This window comes from Sitodiplosis mosellana, unplaced genomic scaffold (genome assembly GCF_009176505.1).
Source record: "Sitodiplosis mosellana isolate CC-2019 unplaced genomic scaffold, AAFC_SMos_1.0 Smas_scaffold_6197, whole genome shotgun sequence".
Lineage (NCBI taxonomy): Eukaryota > Metazoa > Arthropoda > Insecta > Diptera > Cecidomyiidae > Sitodiplosis > Sitodiplosis mosellana.
The window spans coordinates 8,904,522-8,919,265 of record NW_022601438.1 but is presented as its reverse complement, the minus strand read 5'-3'; the positions used below and the strand labels follow the sequence as shown (position 1 = coordinate 8,919,265).

The 14,744-nt window shown below is 36.7% G+C and overlaps 1 protein-coding gene across 3 annotated transcripts in view; it reads right to left on the bottom strand.

The window, feature by feature from the left end:
• Nucleotides 1–279: 279 nt before the first annotated feature.
• Nucleotides 280–14,744, bottom strand: part of LOC129577179 (uncharacterized) — an 18,348-nt gene continuing 3,883 nt past the window's right edge. For 2 of the 3 annotated variants that reach the window (XM_055463781.1, XM_055463780.1), the window contains exons 3-6: nt 5,019–5,202; nt 3,440–4,098; nt 2,939–3,239; nt 280–2,734 (exon numbers count right to left, since the gene is read on the bottom strand). In XM_055463781.1, coding sequence (XP_055319756.1) covers nt 2,618–2,734; nt 2,939–3,239; nt 3,440–4,098; nt 5,019–5,135 — 1,194 coding nt within the window. In that variant the 5' untranslated portion in view covers nt 5,136–5,202 and the 3' untranslated portion in view covers nt 280–2,617. Of the gene's footprint in view, nt 2,735–2,938; nt 3,240–3,439; nt 4,099–5,018; nt 5,203–5,368; nt 6,014–14,744 lie in introns of those variants that run through there. The other variant, XM_055463779.1, reaches the window with a different exon arrangement.

Sequence of the window (14,744 nt, the reverse complement as noted above, 5' to 3'; positions counted from 1 at the left end):
ACTTTACTGCTAACACATTCATAAAATGTCGCGATACACATAAGCGATAGGATTGCGGCCAATATTTTGCTTCTTCTGTATTTTGAATACATGAAATATCTTTAAATCGAACAATTTAGTTAGTTCAATAAACAACAACATCAAGAATCAATTTTCTTATACTGAAATAAAGAAGGGGAAAAAAACGAAAAAGAATGCAATTTTTCTTTCAAACACCTGAAAACAATAGCAAAAAACCTGCAAAAAAAATCATAAAATTAAAAGAAAACAACCACCAAAGATGTTTATGTGTTTTCATTTTCAATTTGTTATTGGTTTTTGTTTTTATCGTTTGTATCTCTTCACAAATTTATCACAATTCATTTTTCAACTAAAAATATGATACCTAAAAAAATAAAATCTAACCATGAAATTTGACAATTGTTTGTTATTTTCTATGTTTTTTTTTTCTATTTTCGTTAAATTTTCATTCGATTTGATGAATGGGAGGATTGTTTAATGGTATATATATATAGTTCAGTTGGAAGCTCAACAAAATTGCATGTCGACTCTCACTTGAACAAAATCAAAAGGGTCAAGCTCAAATGATTTGAGATCGGTCGGTTCGAGAATCTTGGAAGATTTTCATTTTGGAAAAGTGTTTTAATTGAAATCGCCTGCTGCAATGCCCAATGCTGAACTTCCACACTAAACATTTTGTTTTTGCTTTCTTTGTTTCCTTAATAAATTTTTGTTGTACTCGATAAAATAAATTAAACCTCTAAACAAATTCAGAAGAAGAACGAAAAAAACGGGAAAAAAATCAAATTAAAAAAAAGAGAGGGGTTGTGTATATGTGAAACCTATGTGTCCTAGTACTAAATTGTGTATATGTGAATTTGTTATGTGCCAAAGGCACGTCTCACATGAATCAAAATCTACGACGGTTCGCATTGAGACAATTCTCTCTACGAAGTGCTTATATCCCATTTAAATCGCAATTTTTTTTTTGCTTTTTTATTTTTGTTCTCTTTCAATTTTTCTTCTTTGTTTTCTTCTTTTTGTTTATAATTGTAACAATAATTTTTGGTTTTCGTAAAATTGTGTGTGTTTGCCAATTGTATTAACGGACATGTTTTTTTTTTAAAAGCAATGTGAGATGCGAGTGACTTTTACTAAACTAATTAGACATATTTTTTTCTCAATTTCTAAATGTAATTTTTTTTTCCTTTTTTAAATTTGACATCAAAAAAATAGAGGATTATTTTTAAACCATCGTCAAACGTAGTTTTTTTCTCACTTTCAATCAAGTTAACAATATAATACTAATGAATTCAATTAATGTGTTTTTTTTTGCTTGAATTATGTGCTTTTTTTTGTTTGTTTGTCGTCGCAAAAACTGGCTCCATTATTTTGGGGTTTTCTCTTGCCAATTGCTTCGAAAATAAAAATCGATGCATTCACATCGTTTGTGATTAAGAAATTACAAAAGAAAAAACCGGGATCTTATTATTAAGAGAAAAAAAAATGCAGATCCAAATAAATCTGAGAGGATTTGTCGATTGATATCAGTCGATTGAGCTTGTGTGTGTGTGTGTGTGAGAAACGCGCGCACACCTTCTCAACAAATCCCCCGAATTTTTACAAACACCAACAATGCAGTGCGCGCTCGCAATTGCGACTACATCACTACAGTTTCGATTATGTACCAATTTCAAATGGACAAATCAATCACCGTGATCGATCGTTCTTATCTCGGTTTGATGATGATCACACGCGCGCGCACATACAAAAAAGAACCGCAACGACCATCCACGATTATTGCGTGTGGCGGCGTGTGTCTCTTTGTCATCATCGTTCTTGTTATCAGTTTCGGTTGTTGTCAGTGTTGTTGTTGGTGTTTTTTTTTTGCGCAATTTGCACACAAACCGAAACAATGACGAACCTTGCCAGTAATCAGCAAGAATTTTTTTGTTTTTCATTGAACGTTGATAAAGAGACACTTTGCTGCTTCATTGAAATATCAATTATCATTTTTTTTTTTTTGAAAATGTTGTTCGATAATCTAATTGGATTATGTATGTGATTAATGAATGTTCGTATTAGTCTACGACACCTTAGCTACCGTGTATATGTGTGTTTGTGTACCTTGCTGTCTCGATTTTTCGGAAGGAGAAATCGTGTGTTCCATTAAATTGATTGATATTTGTCCGAAATTTTAACGCAGAAAATTTAGTGTGCGCTGCTTTTCGATGTGCAAGTCATTACTTTTAAAGCCAGTGAATATGGTTTTACTCGAATTTGGTTTCGACACACACACACACACGTACACAATAATGGAACACATCAGTACACTCTCCTGTACAGCAGCAGCAGTAGCACAAAAAATCGTTCATCGTTTCTTTTTGTCGTTTTGTTGTGTCTAAATACAGCTGCTTACATCATTTTCGGCCCATGCTAATTACTCCTTTTTCATCTCCTCTGTGTTTTGTGTTGTTGTTGTCAGTTGGTTGTGTGTATACGCAAATACATTGATTTTGTTTGTTTGTTTAAAGTGAATAGATATTTTGTTGTTTTGTTATGAACTAATTTAAGCTGTTTTGTATAGCTATTAGAATATAGATGGCTAAAAACCAAATTACTCAATGTCGTGGAATTTCAATATAGCACGACCGGGAATCTCTGATTGACATAATTTGCGGACGACCTCTTGGGCATCATCGCATGGGAACACAGAGTGTGGTGGTGGTTCAATCTGGATAAATGAAATCAAGACAACAACAAAAAAAAAAAACAAATCGTTTTAGTTCAAGTGAATGAAAAACAATCGTGTCATCAGACAGTTTGAAGTTCAACAAATCAAGTTGAGTAGTATCAAATAGTTTGTTGTAAACAATCTAAGTGGACACTCGATAATGATGATTTAAGTGATAATGAATACATGTTCAAGACGACTCACCTTATGTGATGATACCAATTCGACTAATTCTGTCAATTGTTCGATCGTTCCGTTGGCAACGGAGCGCAATTTTTGTTTACGTTTCTCGGCCAAACTGGAGAATTTGGGCAGTAATTTTTCACCCACTTCTTCGCTTACGAGTACGACACCGCCCTCACCTAAGCACTGCATCGATCGATGCAAGCTGCGTGATGTGGTTCCAAAATCGATTACAATATCAACGGCACCGCCGCAAGCATCAATTGTTCGCTCAATCAATTGCTTCTCGTATAAATCTTCGCTCCATTGAACGACGTTCACTCTGTTGATGATAAATTCGAGAAAAAAAATAATAATAATTAGAGAATCATATAAACAGAGATTAATTCTCAGGCAAAACTGTGATGGCAATCGTATGAGAGAGAGCTCAAACTCAAACTCAAATGTAATTTTCGGTTTGGCACTCGATCTTATCGAAAACCAAAATCAGCTCAACAAGCAAATTGAAGCAAATACACTTACTTTTCGAAATCTTTAGCCAACATGAAACCTTCGTCGCGTAGACTGGCAACGGTGATTTGGACTCTTTTGCTCGTTTCCAATTGATGGAAATGATAGGCAGCAATGCGAACGGCCCACAGTGCAAGACCGCCAGTGCCAACAATTAAAATGCGGCACAATGGTGCTGGTGTTGTTTCGGGTGCGGCTTCATGAGCGGCTTCACGCTCTTTGAGCAATTGTGTGACGATTTCTTGGGCTTCGAATACGGTGTTCATGGCAAGAAGGGCACCGGTTGGAAGCATGGCTGCAACGCTCAATTGCAAACTATCTGGGATTGGAATCAAGTATTTCAATTCTGGAACAACAATGTATTCCGCATATCCATTTGGAACGTCTTCGAATGGATAGAGGACAACGCGTTGGCCCACATGGAATCCGCTGTCTTTTGTTACGCCTGCGCCCAACTCTTCGATGACACCGGCCACCTCGAAGCCGGGGAACAAAGCACCATCACGGTAACCATGATAAGCTGGTGCTGGGGCTGGGGCCGAATTAAATTGTGGAGATCCAGCCATTTGTTGGGCCAATTCAGCCAAATCCGATGTGATGCTCGACACGCTCGACATACTCGACATAGATGGCGATTTTTGACGGCGATAGCATGCACCGGCATACACAACCTAATTTTGAAAGGGGAACAAACAAAAAGCAACGGTTAAAAAATAAAAATATAAACATTCGCATTGTGATGGTTGTGAACGGTTGCAAAATTTAAAATAGATTTTTGCGAAGGTGAAAGACACGCGCAAATATCTTGGCTACCGCCTTATTGGAGAAGGCTATCTAGCTCACAATCTTCACGTTTGTGACAGGAACGAAAAAAAAGCTTTCGAATAACAGTTGACATTTTCAAAAATGTCATTAAATCATTCGAAATGTGTGTAACAACGACGAGCCGAAACACAATGCAAAAATGTTGTCTGATTGCCAAAAGATTTGTGTGTTTTTCTTTTCGCCCAGTTTAATTTCTCATTTTGAGAACCATTCCGACATAGAGAGAGAGAGAGAGAGAGAGACTGCTGTGCGTGTCTTTTATCATTTCCCAAGGCAACGCTCGTTACAAAAAACCAAATACGCAATAGACTGTACATGCGTCGCCGATCCAAATGGATAAATGTGTATCATGCATGCAGTGCGTGTTCACAATGTTCAGTGTGTACTGCACGCACACAAACACACTCAGTTCGCGCTCTCGAGCCTTGCAACGCAACACAACCGAAACACTCAATACATAAATGACGCAGTAGCGAAATGAAGTAAACAAAAGCAACTCACACTCTGTTTGTGCGGATATGAAATCCAATGTTGCGCATGGAATTCACTATTTGTTTTGACTAAACATTGATTATATGTCTATGTATTTGTATATTTTTGTGATATATACACTCCAGCTACGGTATGTTTCTTTTATTCCATAGTGGAATTTTTTTTCTTTGCAATGTTGTCATTTAAAAAAGCGACAACACTTTATGTTCTTTTCGGTCGAGAAATGGCCAAAAATAATTCCAAATTAATAGAGAGAATATTCTGAATGATTTACCTTGACACGAGCACCAAACTCCGGTGTATCAGGAACTGGTACGACAAATGAAAAAACGCAGTCTTTCACAATTGGTCCGGGTGATTCGATGGAGACTTGACGACACAATTTATGCATTTTGATCAATTCTTCAATATCAAAGTCGGATAAATCTGATAAATCTGAACCGCGATGAGATCCGTTACTGCAAGTAAAAAGAGAAACAAATATGAAGTCAGAAAAGAAACGCAATAAACATGTTGCTTTTTTATCCACTCATTATCGTATTGTATAAAGTAAAATTAGGTTATCTCGTTATATTTAAAATGTTTTATTTTAAAACTATGTCGTTTCATTGGAATTATACACACCAGTTGTAATGATTATTTGATGTGTGATGATTTGAGTGGAAAATATCGGTCGACATTTTGACGGTTTGTATTTTTTTTTAAATATTTTTAATCGACGGAAGAAAATAAGTAATTAAAATTAGATTTGATTCACTTAGAATGTATACACGCTTTTTAATTAATCTCTAATATCACTAAGTCGTTGTATTGTTTATTGCAAAGTTCACTATTGTGTTCAAATCAAATAACTGGAATTGATCGCTTAAATTTGATTGCTAATTGAATTGCTTGTCTTTTGATCATTTGAAATGGTCCAAATTGGTGTTCTTTCTTTCCTTTTTGTTTTGAGTCAATGTAAAACGTGAAAATTTCTCTCTTTGTGTCGAATATTCTCACGAATTCAATCAATTTCACACAATATTGGTGGCACTTTCTTTTTTTTCGCTGTTCAATTTCTTGTCTTTTCTTCTTCTTTCTTTTATTTTTAAATTTCAATGAATTCGTTCACTGTTTTCTTTCTTTCGCACAAAAAAAAAAACTTCAATCGAAATTCGAAATGCAATGTTAATTGTAAAACGCTACGAATCGAAAATGATTTTTTGTAATTAAGATTAATTTGGTTGAAAGCAGTTGATTTGTATTCAACGGATTGCAATTGAGAAATGAATAGCCGACATTCGGTGCTTAGTGTTTTTATAGGCGAGAGGCAATCTTTCCAATGGAAATGTAGCTGCTGCGTCGTTGTCGTCGTTATTTTCGTTTCGTGGCCAGCGGTATGAGTTTGTTATTGTTCGGAAGCAGCGCGTAGTATATACAGCGTAGATTGTGTGTGTGCATGTGTTTACCGTATGATTGAGAGTGACGCATAAATATGTGTATGGAGCCCGCGCGCTAGAAGAGAGATTATGGAAAGTGTTTGCATGTGTGATACGGAATGTTTGAAGTAAATAAGGCAGAGGCAGAGAGATCAGTCGGCTGTCACATGCACTCGTCGTCGTCTTCATTTCATTCGAAATTCGATGGATTTTTGTGTGTGTTTTACCTCGGAAACACGAAAATGACGGTAAAAATTACGCTCAACATCGACAACAAAATCATCGGATTACACATGGGTAAATGACAGAAATAATGACATGAAAATTGATGCTGATAAAAAAAACACATCGAACTCATAGAAATCTGGAAATTACGATGCAATCACACCAAGTGTTTTAGCGACTGGAGAAAAAAAATAGAGGCTAAAAACGGCACACACCAATGAATGTTCATTATTTTCCAATTCTTCATGTGACAATTATTTGCATCGTCAACGTTGAATGGCGAAATAAATAGCAAATAAATCCTTTCAAAGCTTATTTATTTCCAATAATTGTTGCCATTTTCATTACAACCGTGTGAGTTTCTCTAATTCCTGTGTTTGCTCTTTCAAGCGAGAATAAACGATTTACGATCTCAATTGAGTCATACTTTTTATTCTGCGTAAATAGGTACACCGTCAAATATACAGATAGAGCAACACACGACATGTCGCGCTTATAATTTGTAGTTTTTCGTGATCTCTTCAGAGTAAACGAAAATCGGGTGACGATAAAAAAAACCGTTTCGAATGAGAAGGATCTGAGTAAACAACTAAATCAATTTGCTGCCATCATCATCAGCAGGCCACCGAGTGATCCCTTGTTTATTGTCTAATGTAAATGGCATTCAGTTGAACACGTACGTCAGATTTCTTTTTTTTCTTCTCTCTTGATGTCTCGTGTGAGTACGGTATTGCTTTTGTAGTTGCTCTAATTTTAAATGAGGAACGAAAATAGCAAAGAGATAACTGATAATTCATACACGCAGTAAAGCAATTCAATTATTCGTTCCGTTTAATTTGTTGATTTATTTGAGTTTCGTCACCCGGTCTTTATCGGTTCGATTTTTTTCTGTTCATTCGTCTTGTCTTCTGTCGTATGTCATAAAGTGATTTGTCTTTCGAGTGTGGTGTGACATTTGCTCCATAGATTCGCACAGAGGCCACATTACGTTGATCCGTTTTATTCGTTTGTCTGTGCATTGTGTATCAATTGCATTCAGGGCATTCCCAAATGATAATGACACACAGTATCGCTTTGCGCTTTTAATTAATCGTTTCCTTCTTCGCATTTCTTAACGTGTTATTGTTATCGGCGATTCATTACAATGTGTGCGGCCATTAATGTGGTTGGACTACGTGCCTCCTGTGATCAAGCCCAATTGTATGATTGTTGTTTTTTTCGCTGTCCACTAAGACATTTCATATCAATTGAACGTTTCGTTCTTTCCCGTATCAACTCGAAAACATTTTGTCATTCATCAATTTTGTCTCGCGGCTATTTTTATCATCATTTTATAGGCGCGCGCACACCCAACTTCTTTATGGAGGGTATGCGTGTGTTTTTCTTCTTTGGAAAATGTGCATATCATTCGAAAGTTGGAAAAAAAATTGAGAGTACAACTCTAAGCCTTGCTAGGCCATTGCAAATCACAGTGAGAAGGGTCAAGATTGCAAAATGCAAAATAAGTGTAGCGATTATACTCCGCGTGTGTTACTTATGAATAGTAAATGCATACAATGACTCAAGAATATCGGCTCAGTTGACATCAACGTAACCGCATGGTGACAGTAAGAAAGAGAGGTGAAATATAAGCACGAAGCCCCACGAGATCATGTATCGAGTTCGCGCACAACATGAATGAAATTGTGATGGAAACTGTGCAAAAAGCAACATGAAAAAAAGCAACAAAATTATAAATTGTGTCTCGAGAGAGAGAGCCACCGAAAAAATTCGTGCTACATTATTATCGGTCAGTAGCGTAATTTAATGATAATATGATTCACTTTGCATCGAATCAAACGTGTGACGTCACACGAAAAAATAATAGCTTGATTTACGAAACGTGATCGGCTCCAATGCGATATACATTTATGGGCATAATTCCGATTAGCTTCGCTCGATTCGATTGATTTTGGACAGAGAATGTATTTGGCTAATGTCAGCTAGCTAACTGAAAACATTCTGGCTGGCTCAGCGGCTGAATTCTATGCGTTACGTTTTTTCATCGCATCTGCAGTACAAAAATCATATATATGGGGATTTTTGTTGTTTGTAAACAAATCTGCCTATCTTTTTGCATTGTCAATGTGCATTGTGCACAGTATATGTCCATAGGAAATGTGCAGAGGCAATGCAAAAAGATAGGCAGATTTGTTTACAAACAACAAAAAATAAACAAAACAAAAATCCCCATAACTAATGTATTGGCAATGTAAAAATAAATGGCGAAAATTTTACATTTCTTATGGGCTGTATACTATGTTTAGTGGCATAGGCAGACTTGTTGACAAATACCGGTACATGAAAAAAACAAAAATCTCCATATATATATATGATTTCTGTACTACAGATTGCGATGAAAAAACGCAACGTATAGAATTCAGTCGCTGAGCCAGCCAGAATGTTTTCAGTTAGCTAGCTGACATTAGCCAAATACATTGTCTGATTTTCGACCAATAAATTGTCGATGTCAACCGAAAAACTCGTTTGAATCTTTATTCAAAAAAAAGAGCAACTAAATGCACATCGAATTACCCAGTTATCAATAAAAATGTGCTCATTAAGCGCATATATTGAAATAGACGTGAAATTCAATGGTGGAATCCGATGCATTGATTTCAAAGAAAATGCTGTAGAATTCCCCATGCTTGCATCATTCTTTGCTATTGCATCATTACAACTAAACATAAACAGAAAAATACGTTCAAAACTAAAACTATAATTAATTAGAAGCATTCGTTTTTTGACGGCACGAAATATCAATTCGAAATGGGAGAGAAACGTATAGTTACCGATTTGCAATCGTGTGTGAAGATCATTCAGGGAATGCGTGTTCGCTTTGTGTTGTGCGATTCCACTAAGGTGAATGCATTCACAGCATTTTTTCAATGCGGTCACTTTGTCGACTAGTGTGTGTGTGTTTGTTTGCGCTTTGATTTATTTTTTTGCTCTGTGGGCAAAGCCGTAACAATAAGAACGTGTGTTCACTTCATTATTCGTCACATAAACAATAAAATTAGATGAAATAAAAACGACGACGACGATGACGACCAGCGTAGTGTTGGTGATTCAGTTGATTATAAAGAGCCGGCTATATAATGTTTGACGTAAATTACACATCTAAACACCTCAATCGAGCTAAAGTCAAGTCAATGGTTGACAGTAAAAATTGCACATTGCTCCATGTTGCCAATGCAAATGGGAAAAATGTGCAAATTTTCTGTACAGAATTTAAACTTGATATTCCTAGTTCGGTCGGGCCGTTAAGTTCTATCTTACTCTCTTGCCTAGTAACTAGAGCGAGCGTTCATTGCACCTGCATAAAATGAATTTTTATTGATTATATAAATGCGAGAGAGACGAATGAGTGAGGCGAAGGAATGAACGAACAAACATTAGTAGCTGTAACAAAGGCGATGGAGCTCGTATGTCGATATCATGCGCTTTTATTTTTGCATTTCAGTGAGCAATTTCGTTATGTTTTCATAGGGTTTCAAAGGGATAAAAAAATACACAAATAGCTTTTCACAAGAGCCGCACGTCACATGCTAATCAATGGAAATAATTGTTTTGCTGCGGCTACTGCTGATCAATTTCATCTCTGTGAATGGAATTTTTCGAATTCGTTGCATGTATTTCAAATTGATTTTTGATGATAATTTGGGGGAAAAAAACACAAACATACACACATCCACCTACAAAGTAGCTGATCAGCAACTATGTGAATGGACAGTGTTCACGATCGCAGCGAGTGCTTTGCAGTTTTTGGCTAGTGTAAGAAGAAGAAACGGCATAAGGCAACAAAAAAAAAACAGTGATCGATGAGACAGCGAAAAAAGCGGTGTGTCGAACTGGATAAAAAAAATCGTTCGATGTGCCTGCCATGCGTGTGAAACCAAACTGTACGAAATACGACTTAGCCGGCAGACAAATAGCAAATAGAAAAAAGTTTGTTCATTCAAAGGCAAAACACAATTGTTACTCATCTCTTTCACCCCGCTATACAAGCGCCTGATTCGTTTGATGATCGGTGCGTGTGTTGGAAAGAACATTTCAAATGTGTCGCGAAATACACGTATTTCTTGCGTTCGCTACAGCTATTTCGAATAAAAAGAATAAAATAAGCTCGAAGTCCACACACAGAGAATCGTTGAATTTGGCAAATCAACAACATTCCGACCGGTCGACGCGCGCGTTAACGATCTCTTTGCGGAAAGATGCAATCATAATTCTAGATCGCTCTATTTTTCATTCTGTGAAACGAGAACGTGAGCGCCCGCACACCGGCAATATTACATTCGTTAACATTTGTCCCACAATCGCTTTAAACCATAAATAGAGCCTATAGGCCACGATATGCGTAGTATTTTGCTGAGAAAAAAAATAATGCCCGTTACAAGAAAAAAATGATTCTCTTCCAATAGAAAATCTATTGAGTTATCTGGAAGAATGAATACAAAAAAACAACGTTGGCCAATGAAACGAACAATTACAAGGCATTTGACTTTATGGCTAAAAATACGATTTTGTATGCTTGTGTGGCCGTAAAAAGGAAACAACTTTCCGGTTAGTAATAACATTCATCCCGAAATAACAGAACGCTAAGCCGGTCAATCAACGACGAAAATTTTTGGTTCTGATATGCATTTCGAGAATGTAATGTATGTGTGTGTGGGGGACTATTTTACTACGCATTTATTTTTGCGTAGAACCGAAAGAGAGAGAGAGAACGAGAAACAATTCTCTCCAGACACGCAATGTCAGCCAATGCCCATGTGCGGGTATACATTGTTGTTGTTGCTGCTGTTGCTGCTGTTTTTTTTCGTGTAAGCGGTGAGCAAAGGTCAAATACGACGCAATTTCACATATCCATTAATTCATTCGATTCGATTCGATTTGTAAAGTTTCGGTATTTCAGCTCCTTCATCCATCGACATTTCGATGGCATTCAGGTAGATTAGTTTTGCACACATTCAATTTGGCTTTATTTGTGGCATGGCTCGAATATTCGAGACAACCGAATAGAATCCAGATCAAGTAATGAGTAAATATTTTCTTGCCATTGATAAATTGGTTAGCAATTTAAAATGTAAATATACAGTCATCAGTGATGTTGAAATATTTCAACGGACGAAGAAGAAGAAGAAGTAGAAGAAAAAAAACGTAAACAACTCGTTATTTTAGCAACTCAATTTATGAATAAACTAAAAAATTTGAAACAGTTTAAAGGGAAAAAACAAACTGTTCGGGGATTTGGAAGCAATGGAAAATGATTGATGTAAACAACGTTTCTAACATACGACAAAGACCAATGCACACCCAAAGAGAGAACGGGGCATATCGAGAGAAAAAACCAGCAGCGAGATGAAAAACAAACAAACAACAATAACAACAACAACGACAACGCAGAGTGTCGGTTTTAATGAACGAAAACATGTATCACGCGATGACTGAGTGATCAGCCGACTCGAGAGCGTGATTCAATTCCATTGGAAGGTACATTTATGTACAACTATTGGTGTGTGGCTGTGTACGTGTGTATGTATTTTATATATCGAGTGTTATGCGCGTTACATCAACGGGCTGCTATCCACGCATGCACACAACCAAGATCTCGCTCCAACACTGTCACACATAGCCAGAAGAAGAAGAAAACAACACCAAAATTTCTGTATATACCCATTCGATAATTCGAAAGGGAAATACGCGATACCAGCGGCATAGACACCATTGTATTGAGAGTATAAGAGAGAGAAATAAAATGGTAAAGTATATATATGAGTTTAACCCAAATACAATTTCACATTGGCAATGTAACATCATGCTTTCGATGAATGTTCTCGCTCATTTCTTCTTTCCTTCGCCAAATTAAAAGAAAACGGTGTGTAATTTTGTTCACTTGGTTAAGTTTATTCGATATACAACGCGAATGTATGCGTTGCTTATATTATACCATGGAGCAGCTGTTGTTGTTGTTATGTGTTTGCAACGTCGTCGTCGTTGTCATTGTACATGCGCTCTGCTCATTCAGATACATTTTACAATGTGTGAGTGTAAGTGCTTGTTTTATATAAACGGGGACCCCGAAAAATAATAGTAATAACAACGGGAAAAAAAACTCAAAATCACGCATCGACAGCATGTTCACCTCTTGCCACCGTGCACATTGTTGTTGCCTTTTTTCTCGTTCGCTCTCTTTCTATGCGTCAAATTCTATGAGTCTTGATGGCGAAATGTCTATCTTTTCTTTCTACGATATGGAACCGTTTTGTCTACATGAAACGCAGGTGAATGTAAATCTCGTGTTCGGTCGAACCATCAAACATCTCATTTTTTTAGTGCAACCATTTACCATTAAATTTCGATCAAATTCATGTTCGGTAAATTTAGCATCACTTTTACATCTGTAAACAGCGATGCCGCAAAAAGAAGGTGTAAAATATGGATCAATTTGGCTCGTGTTGTCGCATTATGAACTGACCTTAGATCCTAATGGCTGAATATCGGATATATATATATTTTTTTAATTCGTCCATGGACTATGGAACCTCGTGTTTGTCGATTCATGTAAACATCATTTGAAACAGTGAGAAAAAATTCAAACATCCTCACACAATTTAGAGAGCTCCATTTGCATATATATATATATATATATAATATATATATATATATTTGTTCGTTCGTCTGGTGTGAAAATTGTTTTTTTTTCTCTCGCTATATCACACCTCAAGAGACAGGTCACAATTAATTCCACCGTTTCTAATGTCAGGTTGTTTTGCTACCTGTATTTATTTGTCTATCGTAAATATCGCCTTCCTTGTTGACTGAAGATTCGTTTTGACTAAGAACCCATGCACTAAACATTAATTATCTGAATGATATGAGTGAACGCGCGAGCTGTTAGGGATAGATAGCGGGAGAGAGCGTGCAAGCACAATAACAAAGTCGTTGAAGTCCCACATTTCATATTGAATTTGTTTGATATTAGAGGCTTGTGAGCTTAAAATCAACAAAAGGAAAAGAAAACAATTGTGCGAATGAGAGATTGAATGATGTGAGAAGCGCGCAGAAAGAATATTATTGTGGGTTTTGTGTTATTTATTCTAAATTACGACACCGTTCACCATCTGTTTCTGCCGCATAAAACGTGGAAATCGGAGATTGATGTTATTCATTGATTTACGCGCTCTTCCTTTCGCCCAAAATTAGGTGTAGAAGATCGGATTTATTTTCGTAAATTGTTTATGACACGCATTTCGGTAGCCATTTAGCTACTAGAATATTTGGTGGCGATGAACATTGGACCCTAGGCGCAAATTAATGCAAAAACAAATATTGTGCTGATGATTTCATTGTTTGGCTTTCAAACCAGTCGTCTCAGACGAATATTGTTTGATTGGTTCATAAACGGTTTCGAAAATGTTTTCAAGACCAATACCCGTGATAAACTTCGATTATCGCCACCGTCGTCGCCGATTGTAAATTGCATGTAAAGCTTTTTTGCGACACACAAAACAAAACAAAACGTAATGAATTTCAAACGCTTAGTCAGATATGAATGAGTGGTTGACAATGGCCGTCCATAGTAAATCGATCACTAAAAACCCGCTATCATTCGATCGAACTGCATGAAAACACTTGACAAAATTCCTGCCGCATTCAAATCCCTATGTGTCTTTTTTTCCCTCGCTGCTGAACGTTCAACAGTGCAGCACTATGATGGATGTAAGCGCTTTCGTTTTTGGTGTGAGAGCAACAAGAAAATCTAAGCCAACTGCATGAGATAAAAATCAATTAAAAATAGAAACTGAAATTTCACGCTGTCAGTGAATGGATTCTTTGACTAACGAAAAATTTGCTAACGAGTCTCGTGCGTCATAAAGCAATATGTAGACGAGCAATGTCAAAAATAATTTTCCCATTTCTCGTACGGATTGCGTTCTCGTTCCTTCTTTTCTCAATCTCATCTCTGTCATCTCTTGCGTCTGTTTTTTTTTTCTTTGTGCTTTAATTATTTCATGTGTTTTGCGCGAAAGTGAATCACATTAAATATTTGCTATATTTCGCTTATGCTTACTCTTTCATCACAATCATCTGGTAGAGTTGATTGGGTGGCTGCGTGTGTCGAAAGTTTCTATTTAAAGCCCGCTTGCAGCTTATCACATTTCGTGCCACTGCATTTACTCGCGGAGGGGAAAAAACAACGACGAGAGGCAAAAAAGGCATAGAATTAGGACAAAAAGTCGTCCAGAATCAAAATTATGATTGGGCGAGAGAGAGAGAGAGAGAGAGAGAGAGAGAGAGAGAGAGAGAGAGAG